Source organism: Telmatherina bonti, assembly GCF_933228915.1.
Source record: "Telmatherina bonti genome assembly, chromosome: 20".
In the NCBI taxonomy this organism is placed as follows: Eukaryota; Metazoa; Chordata; class Actinopteri; order Atheriniformes; family Telmatherinidae; genus Telmatherina; species Telmatherina bonti.
The window spans coordinates 12,402,416-12,416,943 of NC_136618.1; the positions used below are offsets into that span (position 1 = coordinate 12,402,416).

At 39.8% G+C, this 14,528-nt stretch overlaps 1 protein-coding gene across 1 annotated transcript in view; it reads right to left on the reverse strand.

The window, feature by feature from the left end:
• Positions 1–14,528, reverse strand: part of ofcc1 (orofacial cleft 1 candidate 1) — a gene marked incomplete at both ends in the record, with an annotated part of 123,175 nt that overhangs the window by 23,553 nt on the left and 85,094 nt on the right. The window contains 4 exons of the mRNA XM_079259615.1: positions 612–771; positions 3,680–3,843; positions 4,224–4,476; positions 7,270–7,533. Coding sequence (XP_079115741.1) covers positions 612–771; positions 3,680–3,843; positions 4,224–4,476; positions 7,270–7,533 — 841 coding nt within the window. The remainder of the gene's footprint in view (positions 1–611; positions 772–3,679; positions 3,844–4,223; positions 4,477–7,269; positions 7,534–14,528) is intronic.

A 14,528-nucleotide genomic window follows, 5' to 3' on the forward strand; every position in this document is an offset into this window, starting at 1 on the left:
CGCTGCATTCTATTTCCCCTTATCTCTGCGAGTCACACTTTCAATCACTATGCAAAGATTGAACATCGGATGTAGGCTTGGCGCTAATGCACTGCCCTTCCCTGCGACATCGCCGCCGACCTCGGCTGGGTTGTCCAACGGTGACGGTCTCTCTCAGTGAGAGTGGAATTGCTTTCCCCGACACGAGGATGTCCACATGAAGGAAATTCCCGCTGTACCATGCACATACATTCCACCGTGTGTGGTGATTGAGCAGTCTCCCTTTAATGAAATATCTTCGGAAATTGGTTTTCACAGACTAATCAGGCAGCCCGCTAGTCGAGTCTCTGTTTTGGTAATTATCTTCTACTAATTAGAACGAAGCTAAAGACCTCTGAGATGAATTCTCAGCTTTCTCAAATGTAACTAAAGAAAATATAATGATATTAAATGAGAAATGAGCACAATCTATAGATCCTCTCAGATGGAGCATCTCCTTAAAATGACCAGTGACCAATCAATTAATCAATCAATCCAGCAAGCAAGTATTAAAGACCTTTTTGCTCATCCTTAGTGAAATAATCACCAGTTCGATTATCTTAAATGTTGTGAAGTGATTTGAAGTGATTCACCTTGCGCCTCTCCCCGTTGAAGCCTCTCCACTGCTCCGCTTTTTTGACAATGTAGCTCAGTTCCTGATTGGATAGCTCAAGGTCCTGGGGCAGGAAGTACACGCTCTCCTTGGCTGTAAGTCGTTGGAAGATATCTAGCATGCGGCCATTGTTGTGGAACCTGGAAGGAGTAGAAAACATCGAGAAAAACACATAAATGCCCCACAAAGCAAGGTGCAGCGTGCATGTTTGACTTAGCATTGCTAACTTACATCTAGAAAAACTCATGCAGCTTATATTGATTACATAAAGCGTATTTGAAGGGTAATGCTCTATAAAGCATGAAGTAAGTAATTGAAATACCAAAAGGAATCAAACACAATTGGCCTGTGAGTGGGAAGCACTTTGTTAAGACGGGCTGGCTACAGCTGACTGTCCATGTTTGGCGTCTGTGTGGTCGTGGATCCGCTAACGTGTGGGAGTTCGGTCCAGGGATTTTCTTCAGAGTTAACGCTGAGCTTCAAACACTCCAGATGCAACAGACGTGCATGTGTCTGGAGAGCCCTGGCTTGAGTCACAAGAAAATGCTGTTCACAGCGGAGGGCTTATTGATTCATACCTCAAGATCAGTACACATTACCAAAGTGTTATTTTTCTTCTGCCACACAAGGGTTGCATGCAGCCAACCCCTAAAAAAGGAAACACCATGTCTGTAAACAAATGCTTTGGCTGACCATCAAAACCAGCAGACCTTGTGCCCTTCCACAGAGATTCTAGCCTGTCAGAGGGTAATCAGCTCTCAAATAAAACCGACATCAAGGAGACAAGGATTTATACAAGAAGCTGGTACAGAGCTTTGAACTCGGCATTATTCTCCATCGCTCTTGGGAGAGGAATGTTTGTAGAATCTTGACCTCAGACACAGGAATAGCATGCAATCGGTTTTATCCTACAGTTGAATTTTGCTTCTCATTCATTTATGCAGTCCCTCTCTCTCTCTCTCTTGGAGGAATTCATTGTCTTTGCATCGTCTTTGTGCTTCAGAAAGGATCATTTCCTTGGCAATGGAAGAGTCCTGAACTGCAGTATGATCTTCTTATATGTGGGGCGTGACCTGGATGATGAGGCTCACATCAGAACCTTTCATCCTGAGGTCGCCATAGAAACATGCACGGGTCAACATATGGAAAACATCTTAACACAGCATGTGTGTAATTTAGATTAAAGCATGCAGGAAATGAAAGATTATGACATAAAATTTACTGAATCAATTGATATTTGCTAAATACCCAAATCTATAATTTATTGAATCATGTTAAGATTAAAGGCAGTGATATTACTATTTCATTCACATCAATGCAGCTTGATGTTGATGAAGTTAAACTGGGAATAATGGTGTAACATGTATCTTTGAAAAAAAGTGAATAAAAGCTTCCTAAAATGTAATTAAAAAGGATAAAAGTCCATTCTATCTATACATATAGCCCAAGGCTTTTTTTTTTTAGAAATAGGTCACGGTCTGTGTCAGAGCCCCTTCCTTACAGCCAATAGGAAACTGTAACCCATAAAATGATCAGCTTTGCTTCAGCCTCGTGGCCTACATTCAACACAAACCTGTGTGGCGGCTGAGTGGCAGAAGTCATTATACGCGGCTGCTGTTTTAATATTGTCCATTTAGCTGGATCCTGATAAGCTTCCTGCTTACTGAAATTAGATGGCACCCTTTCCCTGGCCCCCAAAATCGCAAACTGATTTATTCAATGAGGTTTTTCCTTACATTTCGAGCTAATAATGGAATTTTGTCTCATGTGAAAATGGGAGAAAAACACCTCGGACTAAATACTGCGTTGCTTTACGCTGTAGTTTATCACCTGGCCCTCTTCTTTGTTCACTCTGTTCTGCAAAAATGTCCTGTTTTGATTTACGATGAAGGGCAACAGTCATCTTTGGAGCCGGAAATGTGGAATCAGCATTTGTCAGACTGTTGCTTCAGTCTGCTGTCTCACTGCAAGGAGCAGCATCCTCAACAATTATCATCAGTTTGAACCCAGACTTTGTCAAACCTCCTCCTAAGGCGATTTAATCACAATGCAAAGCCAGGAAATAAACATCTCAGCTTGACTTACCTCAGTCTGAGAGGGGACACGTGTTGTGTTTAGTTAGCGTGTGTATGGTTATCTCATATACACTCACCAGCCACTTCATTAGGTTTATTAGTTCAAGAGGATTTGATCCTCAGAAATCAGAGGAATATTCCCTCACCGGCCGCTTTATTAGATCCACCTTGATTGTTTCAGGTTGGACAACCTTTTGCCCTCAGAGCTGCCTTCATTCTTTGTGAAATATATTCAGATAGGTGTTGGAAATATACTTCAGACATTTCAGTCTGTACTGACATGATAGCATCACAGAGGTTATGTGATAACATGTGACAAAACATGTAAAACATAAAATAAGAAACTTTAAATTAAACTTTAACCTCCACCTTTCTTCTTCTTGTTCGCAGCATATTTAGTCTGGACTCCTGTCCGGTCTGGCTGACCCGACACCTCGGCCCTAGGAGCTCTGCTAGCTTTAAATTAGCTGATTATATCAATGGTGAATTCTGGTCCCAAAGCATTCTGGGATTTATACTAACGTTAGAGTTTTTTAAACTGTTTGTTTGACTGACTGGAAGCTACAAGGCTTAAAACTGATGAGATGGGTCCACATCTATAAGTCCCAGAGGAAAAAAAACTAGGTGTGCAGTTCTGGATCAGCTGCAGCTGTTTAATGCTGTTTGTTGGACTTTCTGCTGACTAACATGATGTCACACTCATGTCATACATCATACTCAGTCTTGATATCGTTGAGAAAATGGCAAAAGAAAAAAGTTTTTACATCTCCTCATTTCAACTGACCAGGAAAGTGTGAATGAAAAAAAACTCTTTTTATATCCGAGAGGCAAATTGCGAAGTTGCAATTTTAATTTTAATTAAAATATTAAGTAATGATAATAATCTAAATAAGAAATATTCCAACTGCAATATCAAGTTAATTTAGCATTTTCTGGGTATTGACTGAAGACATCCTCTTGATGTGTGGCTCACCTGAGAAAATAAATGGAGAGGATGGTGATGGAAAGCAGAAAATGAACCGTATAGAGGAACAGTGTGATGATCACACCCGCTGCACCTGATTTGTCAGCTCGATAGAAGTGCCAATACAGCTTCGCTGCATCACCCACTGGTATGTCTGGGCTGTAAGCGAGACGCTGAGGATACAAAGATAAAAAAAAGAAAAGATGTGTGTTCTGTAACTGTAAGGAAAAGGACCCAAAGGATAAAGTTTCACAGACTTGGTTTTCTGTGCAAAAAGTCAAAAGATGTTTAGTAAGACATTCTTTAACTAGAATATAATTCAGATTATCTTATGTCAAGTGATGCTGAGAAACTTTTCAAATGACTTCAGTCAACCACACTGAGAAATTTTTACCCACTTCCAGAAAAGACCCTCATTTAACCTTGCAGTTTCTCTCACGCACCCCTCTCACCCCCACCACCCTTTTTTGAGTAATCTAAAGTCACTTTGCAAAGCTAAAGTGAACTCCTATTTAAAGTGCACAAATGTCCAAGTTATTTTTAAGTGACTTACCCCGAGGACGGTGTCTACAGCAAAGACTGCCAGGGGGTCGAGGACTGTCCACACTCCCTGAGCCATGATAAACTTTGACGTGAAGGAAGGGAGTGAGCCAAATATCAGTTGACAGCCCCATCTGATCAGAACCAGCAGGAACGTTACTGCGTTCAAGGTCAGGGGACCCACCACCACCATTGCCAGCTCCTCCCGGGTGTGGAGCAGAGAACTCTGGTAGACGAGGTCCACTGTGTGTGCGTGGAAGCGGAATCTGGAGAGAGAGGGAGAAAGGGAGGAAAGTGTCAATATGTGCGTACCATATTTATGTTTGTGATGCTTTGCCGCTCTGGGGCAACTGGTTCCAGCAATTCACACACCGTGTTCTAATACTTGTGGTTGATTCAGTCATATTTAATTAGTTTCATGACAATTACCATTATAATTAGCTGTTGTTTGCCTTACAGGTCACTTCCTGTTTTTAAAGAAGGCTTTAAATGACTTGATAGTATTAATTCAGATCAAATTAAATTCAATTACACTGAAGTTGCATTAAAGTTAACAGACACTGGATACAAAGCAGAGCTTCCCAAAGCCCCCTGTTGTAAGTCAAACTCGCCATTTACAGCAAGGCTCATGAGCTTCTTAATCTTCCCATCAGTCAGGAGGAGGTAGAAGCAGTGGTGGGAGAGGAAAGGTCCACTTTTTCTCATTAATTTCCATCCGATTTGCTCCGAGAGTCAAACATCTCTCGGATTCTGTCCATTAATCTGACAGTTGAAGCCCATTGCTGTTTTATCTGAAGCAAATCGAACAGATTTGCGTCATTTTGGAGCGCAGATTACCTCACCGGATGACCAGCAGAGTCAAAGAAAAAAGCTTTAAATTCTAGGATTCTATTTTCTACCTCAGTGGAACAATTAAATCTGACTTGCAGAAAGAGTGGAGAACACTTATTTATCCAGATTTATAAATAACATACAGTGCAGAGAGAATACAAGCTTTACTTCTTCTTTTAACCCCCTGGGGACCAAGGGTATTTTAGAGAAATAAACCTCTCCTGACTTTTTTTGTAGTTTAAATGCTAATAAACACCACCTTTCAGTGCCCCATAATGTTCTATACCTTGTTTTTTTTTTATTTTTAATTGAAATATCATAAACTGCTATGTAAATGAGGCTCCTTTGCTTGAAATAAAGAGCATTATAATAAAAAATACAATTAAAAAAATAGGCGAAAATTAGAATATCACACTTTATTCCAAAAATAAGGAGGCATCATCGGCTCTGATTGGACAAACACGTGTCATGCGCCAAAGACAAAGGCTCTGATTGGAACACCTATTTTGACACAACACTGTATCACCTGTGAATGGGCTACAGTGATGCCGGAACTACCGTCTGAAAGCCTGGAGTCTCCCGATTAAGAGGGGGAAAAAAGTAAGTTTCTATCTTTTATGGTTCGAAAGCTATGCTCGATGAAACACAACATGGTCCCTGGCATCGCCGACGATGCCAGCGTCCCCAGAGGGTTAAAGGTGGAGTATGTAAGATTTTCAATATTTTCAAAATAAATTAACTTTTAAAATAACTACAATCATAATTAGATAGGTTTTTGAACATTTAGGTTCCAGTCTGTCCATATTTGATGTGTTATTAAATTACAAGTTTAGTTAATGACAAAGACCCTTCTTAAATATTTGCCTACCAGTAAAAAAAAAAAAAAAAAAAAAAAAAAAGCTTTTTGTAATTTGTCATCAATTAATCTTGTAATTTAATAACACATCAAATATGGACAGACTGGAACCTACATGTTCAAAAAAATATCTAATTATGATTATAGTTATTTATTAGTTAATTTATTTAGAAAATATTGAAAATCTTACATACTCCACCTTTAAACATATTTTAATTTGATTAACTTTGTTTGATTTAACACATCGTCAAGTTTTACATGTAAGTTTATTAATTTCTACGTATTAAAGAATATGAAAGAAAGACAAAGGGGTTCATTGTGTTGCAACATTACTGTGTTGGGAAGGAGGAAGCAAACAGATCAGAAAGGAAGGAAAAGGGCGGCAGGAGACGAAGGGGAGAAGGGGAGAAGGGATGGTCGCCTGTCACCGCGCTAACTGCTCTAACTGTCACCCGGTCTCTTGTTGGACACCAGCAGCTCTGACCACTGCATGGAGAGAGAAATGCTCGGAGGGAGAGCAGCAGATTCGGACATGTGGAAGTTGTCATCCGACGTTGACCCCCTCTGTTTTCACATTTTTTTCCACCTCCTATCTGCCCCCTCAGTCCATTCTTCTTCTCTTTTTTTCTTTCCTATTTGTCCTCTTATTTTTCCTCTCTGCTTTCCTCAATCACTTTCCATGATTTAACACATGATGTTTGCACCCCCATGTTATTGTAATAAAACCCTCCTCGTATGCCTGTTTGCAGCCAGCCCTTTTTATTGTGATGAATTAAATCAGCACCATATGCTATTGCAATGTGATTTAACAGTTCTGTGGTGTCTTATTGCTGTTTATTATCAATGCTGTGTACCAAATAATAACAATAAATTCCTTCCAAATAATGTAGCCTTTCGGGACTTAAAGCCGTGTGGTGAGTAAACTCCCCCAGCAATGGTTTGTGGATATTGAGAGAGTCTTGTTAAAATGTTAATGGGGGGATTCCAAACAGATGATTTGGGTGTATCCAGCTTGCATGTTTGGCAGCACACACACTCAGACATGGCACATTTTCATTCTCCCCTCTGCTCGTTATCCACTCCACATCCTATTTCGCAACGATCATTCTATGCACGTGTGTGTTTCTGAGCTTACATGCAAGTCTTAATGTGTTTGTGTGCACGTGTGAATTTGCAATTTGCCAATATGCTACGCTAATCTTCTGTATGTACTGTATCACCACTCCATTTTGTTAATGGATTTCAGCAGCACTGTGGGTGCTCATGTATGTGTACCCAAATGTTCTTCTTCTCTGTGTGTGTGCATGTGTGTGTTTGCATGTGTGTGTGTGTGTGTGTGCGCGCAGAGCAATATCAAAGGAAGCAAACTCACTTGTTGACAGGAACTGCTATGGCCTGGAGGTAGAGCCACTGGCTGCAGTAATGCAGGTAAAGCCTCACAAACCACATCAAAGCTAGCAGCAGCATAATGAGGCCGAGCTGCCGAACGGAGCCATGCCAGCCACGACGTGGTGGTTGTTGTTGTTGTTGTTGCCGCAGCAACGGCAGGCCCAGCTCGGACGGCAGCATGCAGAGGGCCAGCCGGGCTCGGTCAGAAAGGCATGGGGGACGAGAGGTGGGTCCAGTCAGTGTTGACCTGTTTCAAACAGCAGTTATCATCCTAAACACACTCTTTTTTTCCTTTTAAATTAAATAATCTAACTTAAAATAAACTTTTCTTTCATATTTCATTTTCAGTAACAAAGAAAAGAAGGGAAAAAAAAGAGTTCATAAACAATAAACCACAACATACAGTGAGCAGAAAAGTGCACGTTTCCTTCAGTTTCTTCATCAGATTTTTTTTAAAACTGTTTTTAATCCGTGTCATATTTTTGTTTATTAGCTCAATTTGCAAAACAACAATGCAAATACATGCTTGTCTTTGCAAAGCATCAAATATTCAAATGCATTCTTTGCCATTACCAGATGCACTGAACGTAGGGAAATATAATATTCAAACTGACACACATTCTGGCATGTACACAACTCCTCATTCCCTCCCTCTCTCTCTTTCTCTCTTTCATGCACACACACACACACTTGCACACACACAGACACAAACAGATAGGAATCCCTTCCAGCGGTGCTCAGCTTCCCTCAGCACCTCTGCCTCCTTTGTGCCGCCCTTTGTCAGGCCTGCTCAACTATTCCCTTTCATTCAGAGGGCACAGATGGAGCAGTTTGAATCAAGGAGGAAAGGAAAGGAAAGAAGGAAATTTATGTACTAAAACCTACACAATTACATGCTTGTGAGTTAAGTAAAATAACGTGCACAGTCACAACCTGCAAAGACCTTGATCATAGCGACAGAACGAGACACGGATGATCCTCATCGCCACATCGCCTGACTGGCTGTAATTAGAATAAGGCAGGAGGGGTGTATTCACCGTACATCTACGGTTAGCATCACAGAATGTGACTTGAGGCCTTTGCCTGTGGACATCCCCGTGTTTCACCACTGTCTCCCAGAGCACAGTTGGAATTCACTTTGTAGTGTGTATCTTGGGAAAATGGTACAATGCCTAAAGACCAAAAAACAGAATCAATTGTATCACTCTCCCCCCCTTACCCCCTCCATTACCAAATAATTAGGCCTGACTTGAATCAAAATGAGGCGCTGCACCCTATTTCCTGCTTCTATTGTTACTAAAGTGTGAATGAGTGTGAAGGAAAGAGAAAGGTGCCATTTCTGTTGGGCGTGCACACTTTCTGAAGTGTAAAATCACTTGAAGCTGAAGTTCCTCAGAGCACGCCGGCGACCGCCGCAGCATGGTGCGCCGTCCATGTGGGAGAATCCGAAGCTCATTCAGAAAATGCTTAGTCAGCCGTTTGGACTGATAAATATTCATAGCTTGGCTGACAAGCTCAAGCAGAAAAGATAAACACGTGTCATAAAAACCGGTTATGTGCAGCTTCGTAGCTGAGAATTCAAACTCCAGGATTTTCACTCTATATTTTTGTGTAAATGTAATATTTATCCTTCCTGGAAGAGATCAGCTAATAATTCTGCCAATAATATCACAAAGAAGCACATAGTGTTTATTTTTTTTAAAGAAATAAAAGTATATGATATTGAAATTGATACTGGGAAATATGTAAAGTTCATGTAAAGTGTGTGTTTACATGAGATTTTCATTCAAAACAGAGAGGACAATAAATGAGCAAATGCGTGTCCCTTCTTCCCTGTTATGATTTGACAAGGGCACTTCCATTTGGTTCCCAGCATTATGGTGCCTTGTTTTACCACGTGCATGGTGTAAAACAGCTTTCCGCACGTCTGCAAAAGTGGAATTACAGAGTAGACAAAAAAAACAGCGTGTCACAGACACAGGCAAGATGCTACCCTGTCAACTGGCATTGAAAGGAAACAGCAAATCCAACCTGACGTCCATCTTTCATATAATGAAGATATTGATGATGCATGAAAGAGGAATATTTTTAGACGCCTTCATGTGGTGGCCTCTTCCAAAGGAAGCTGGTAACGCGATGTGAAATTTGTTATCTCTGCTGAAATGATTTCATTATGGCGGCCGCAATTACAAAAGTACGATACTGAAGAAGAGGGAAAGGCAGGGAGGGGGTGGAGGTGTGGGATTTTTTCATTCCAATATCACAGCTTGTCCCCTGAACGGCTGATAGCATGTGGCATAGCGGGCCCAGTGATGAAGCTAACCATTCCAACAGGCGTGCGCTGGCACATAATGCTATATTTTAATTGTAGCTGCTTGAAATCCAGGCCAGAAGCTGTTCCCTTATTATCTCAGTTTTGATATGTTTGTTGTACATTCCCATGTCATCAAAGCACATCGCAAAAGGACTCATCACACTCTTTAAAGCTTTCCTGGATCTGCCAAAACCTGTAAATCAGATTTAACTAGCGTGCATCTGTCAGTTTCTGGGGTAAAAAAAAACCATCTCTTGGACGGGTGTTCCCAGGCTGTGTCCCTTAATGTTGTATGGCATGACAACAATTGGGAACTGCGCTCTTAAAGAGCACAAAGTAAAAGGCGAGTATAGACAAGCATTAAACCTTTCGTATGGCATGAGTAATGAGAGCTGGAACGGTGAGGGTGGGACAGAATACAGTAGAGTGTTATATTTTAAGTGGCACAGTTGTGGTGAGAAGGCTCCAGGGCGAGTATAGGTAACCCGCAGATCCACTTTACATGGGCCTTAACCCTCCAGTGTCAGACCACTTAAAGTGTTGGACTTATCCCTTTATTTCTGAGGATTAAGATATTTTCTGTCACTTTCTTATTTAGGCCAGTGGCGTTATTAATAAATACACTAAACCCACCCGTTTTGTTTGCTGTGGGGGAAGTAGAGAAAGCACAAAATACAGTGTGGAAATAGACTTAAACGATTAACAGATAATAGGATTGTTTTCCCAGTAGCCCAGATGCAAAAGTGTCGTGGTGATTACGAAAGAGTGATTATCTGAGGTGTCAAAAGATAGGTCTGAAGATACAACTTTGTTTACATTTCATATTTTAGGAATGCTGATAATGTGCATGTGTTGAAGTGTGTGTCTTCTGTCCTGTGAGTGTGTGTGTGTGTTTTTAGCCTTTCAGTGTAGTTAAAAAGATAGTTGCACCTTAAAAACAAATGCTGCATTATCATTATGTTTAAATTTGATTGTAAAATGTTGGATTCGGTAAAGAAAACAAGACCAACAGCTGTTAGAGGCAAGACTAAAGACATGTCGTACATACACCTCTTGGGTTATCCAACCACAAGCTAAATCCAGTTTTACAGATTACATTCTGAGGCAGTTCGGCCTGCATTGAGCCACTTAAATTTAGTAACCTGAATATTGACAAATAAACTATTTCCAGCAAGTTCGGTAAAGGATGTGCGCTGTCTTTGACTGCTGCTGCAAAACCTTGCTGCTTGTTGCCTTTATAAAATAAATCATGTAGCATAAAAGAATATTTGTATACCAGTGGTCACTTTTTGTGTCTATGGGGGTAGCATAACCTTGCATAATCTTGCATAATTCTGCATCATAAAATTCAGCATTAACTTTAGTGAGTGTGCATAACATGATTAAGAATGACCAAATAATTTGATTTTATATTTTCAGAACATGTTAATCCCAGAATTTGTGCATGACGTAACATTTTTTAAGGTGAGCTTTTCACTCACTTTGATTACTCACTTTGAATCACTTTGAGCGTTATTTCATTATTAACTTCCTTTGTGTACATACCTTGTACAAAATTGTCAGGACCTTGTACGGATGGGGAACATTTACATGAAGCCACAAAAATGTAGGAACTGGAATAAACCAGCTTAATCTTTCAAGATGTATCAAATGATAAACATTTGATTGGGGGCTTGGTTGTCATTGGTTTCCACTCTGATTTGAATTTAAAGCATGAGAACTTAAATATAAACATTTAGGATCCATATTTGACAGATTAAGGTTATTTACAAAGGAGATATTGTTCTGTAGGTAAGTATATGAAAGCAAATCTTCTCATATCTTACCACTGATATTGCTAATGTTAACGTATGTGACTTTTCCTTTACAAACTCCCTCAAAAACATGTTTTTGGGCTGCTCACACACCTTGGAATAGTTTAGATCTGTGCATGAGGTAGCTGTTTCAATGCTGAGCAACATGTGGTGTTTTTATGGAGCTCCTGACTTAGCATGAGAGGGAATTAAACCATGGAAATGGCAGATCCCTTGGTGTGCCATAAACAAGGGTGGAAATATCAATGCAGATGCACCTGGTATCAACAAACACATTGGGACTTCCCAAGAAACTTATTACACGAACAGCTACTACAACTACCAACAACAGGCTGCTTTTCTCTCTATAATCTGTTCGTTTTCTTTTTTTTTGGAAGCGCTGAGAAAAAATGCACGAGCTGTGATTCTAGTAGATGTGTAATACATTAAATGATTAATACATGACAAATAATGAATGTTCTACAGAGATCTATCCATTTGTCAATTTGGGTGAGGTGTACAGGGAGGGGTGCTGTGGAGGCTGAGTATGGGCCTCCAGAGAGTTGCATCAGTATTTAAATGGATTTCACTTCTCTGACCTTGCCTCATAACTGCAGGACATTGTCACCAGAGAGATAGTGACAGGGTGGAGAGAGAAAGATGGAGAAAATTAGAAGCAGAGAAAGTGAGATAAAAAACAGAATTAACAGGAGGAAGAGACAGGCAGAAAGGACATAATTATGAATTAGAAACCTAATATGTAAGCTTATGCAAAGAGAAATTAAAGTAAAAGAGAACAAAGAAAGAAGGAAAAGTTTAAAAAAATTATATTTCCCAGAAAATAATAGAGTTGCTCAAGAAACATTTAAACTGTTCTGTTATTTTCTAAAAGCTATGTTACAATCACAGAAATTCACTGTTGACTTATTCCAACCAAACATATACCAGAAGGTGTTCATTGTGTCTGTTTGCTATACAGATGCTGAAGTTTCAGAAGAAACAGACAATATAATGAGAGGTTTTTTTTCACTCCTCACTCAAGAAAAACTACAAAATATCATAAAATCTTTACATGATGATCTAGACATTCAATGGCTTTTATCTCACAAACCCTTACTTTGTCACGCAAAATTAATGTTACATGTTTTGCTGTTGAATGTTTATGGATGTTTAGCTAACACTGTTGACAGCTAGCTAGGTTGAGACACAGCTACTTCTCTCTACATCATGAAATTGAATTATGACTTATTTATATGATCCCTGGCTAAATTATGGCAGACATTTGAGATATTGTTATATCTTGTTACACCTCATTTTTTTACGACATGTTTTATTGTCATTCTTAAATCTTGTAATGTCTTGTTGGATCATGCAACTTTCAATGTAGACCTTGAATGCTTTGCTAACACTAGTAACAAGTAGCTATGCTGACATCGCTAGCTACATGTAGCTAAGCTTTGACATTACTAGCTATATGTAGCTATGCTAGGACATTGCTAGCTACATGTAGCTAAGCTTTGACATCACTAGCTACATGTAGCTATGCTATGACATTGCTAGCTACATGTAGCTAAGCTATGACATCACTAGCTACATGTAGCTATGCTATGACATTGCTAGCTACATGCAGCTATGCTATGACACCTCTAGCTACATGCAGCTTTGCTATGACATTGCTAGGTCTCAAAAACATTCTCATGATGTCTCACTACAGCTGGATATGTTATGGTTTGATGTACCAGTTGGAGCTTAATGACAGAGACATTTGATATGTCTGTATTTTGCTATTTTACTTTGTCATGATGTAGATGTTCAGTATCTTGCTACATCTTGCTCTATGTCACAATGATGATTTCAACTTGCAAGTTTATCAATTATTTTCCCCTTTGAGGTGGATGTAAATATTAATCCACCTATGCAACTAGTTTCAGACTTTTTTTTTTTTTCACTTTTTAAATTCACAATCACTTGCTGCTAAATATGCTACTAAATGTCGCCATTAAGCTCACTTTCATCGTTCCTTTAAAAATTACAAAAAAGGTCTGTAATTTGGCCTAGTCATACATTTGTTTATTATTCTTGCAGTATTAGTTAAAGAGCTCAAAACTTAACTGGAACATGAATTTAAGCTGGGAAAAATGGTCAGCCAGTGTGTGAATTTTACAAGACTATGTTTTTAAGGGTCTCTAGACTAAGTCTAAGGAGTCAGAGCATTTTTACTAGTCAAGAAATACTTTACTTTAGCTTTTAAAAAAACAGAAACTAAGCTAATGACATTGTTCTCATATTTACACAAATGCTATCAACATAAAATTCTGATTTTATTGAAATCTAGAACTTATCAGTCGTATCATCAAAGCTACATGTCGGGGATGTTTTCCTACAAGTTTACATTTATTTACACAAAGCACAGAGCATGTTTATGTTGTAGTGAATTCGCCATCCTTTGAATTCTTGGAAGGTTGTTTATTGATTTATGGCATTTTTCTATTAAATGTTTATATTGTAGCCTACATGGGAACAAATGATTACAGAACATTAAAAAAAAGAACACAGGAGAAGGGTCACCTCTGGCTTTTAGAATCTTATTCACACACTGAAATTCTCATGCACAAATAACATGTAATCACTCATATGCTCTCACATATCTTCCCTGCCACTTTTTTTTATCTGACACCTCCCCCTCTTTCTTATGTGTCAGTGGAAAACACACTCATTTGACCCAGACCAACAATGGGACTAGCGCTCACTCTCATTGACACCCGCATCACTGCAGATTAACCAATCATATTGCAGAGTTAGCTTGTCAGAGAACTGACAGTTCTGATTTCCATAAAGCAAGCAGCGCGTTGATTTTGTATGTGTGCGTGTGTGTGAGATCTGAAGTGACCCAGAGTGTGTCTGGCCACAAAAAACCCTGACATGTGCACCCGGAGCTGAGGTAGCCAGGGGCATCTCTCTCGCACATGCACACAAGCGCTTGTGCGCGCACACAGCAGATGTATTCCTGCCCTCTCAGCCCAGAAAAGAGCCCTGAAAAGCAGTGGAGGCTCAAGGGTGACCAGCACTGCCATCTCCACCCACCTCCCCTACCAACGTTACATCAGAATTGATTGACCCTTGCACTTGAGTTGT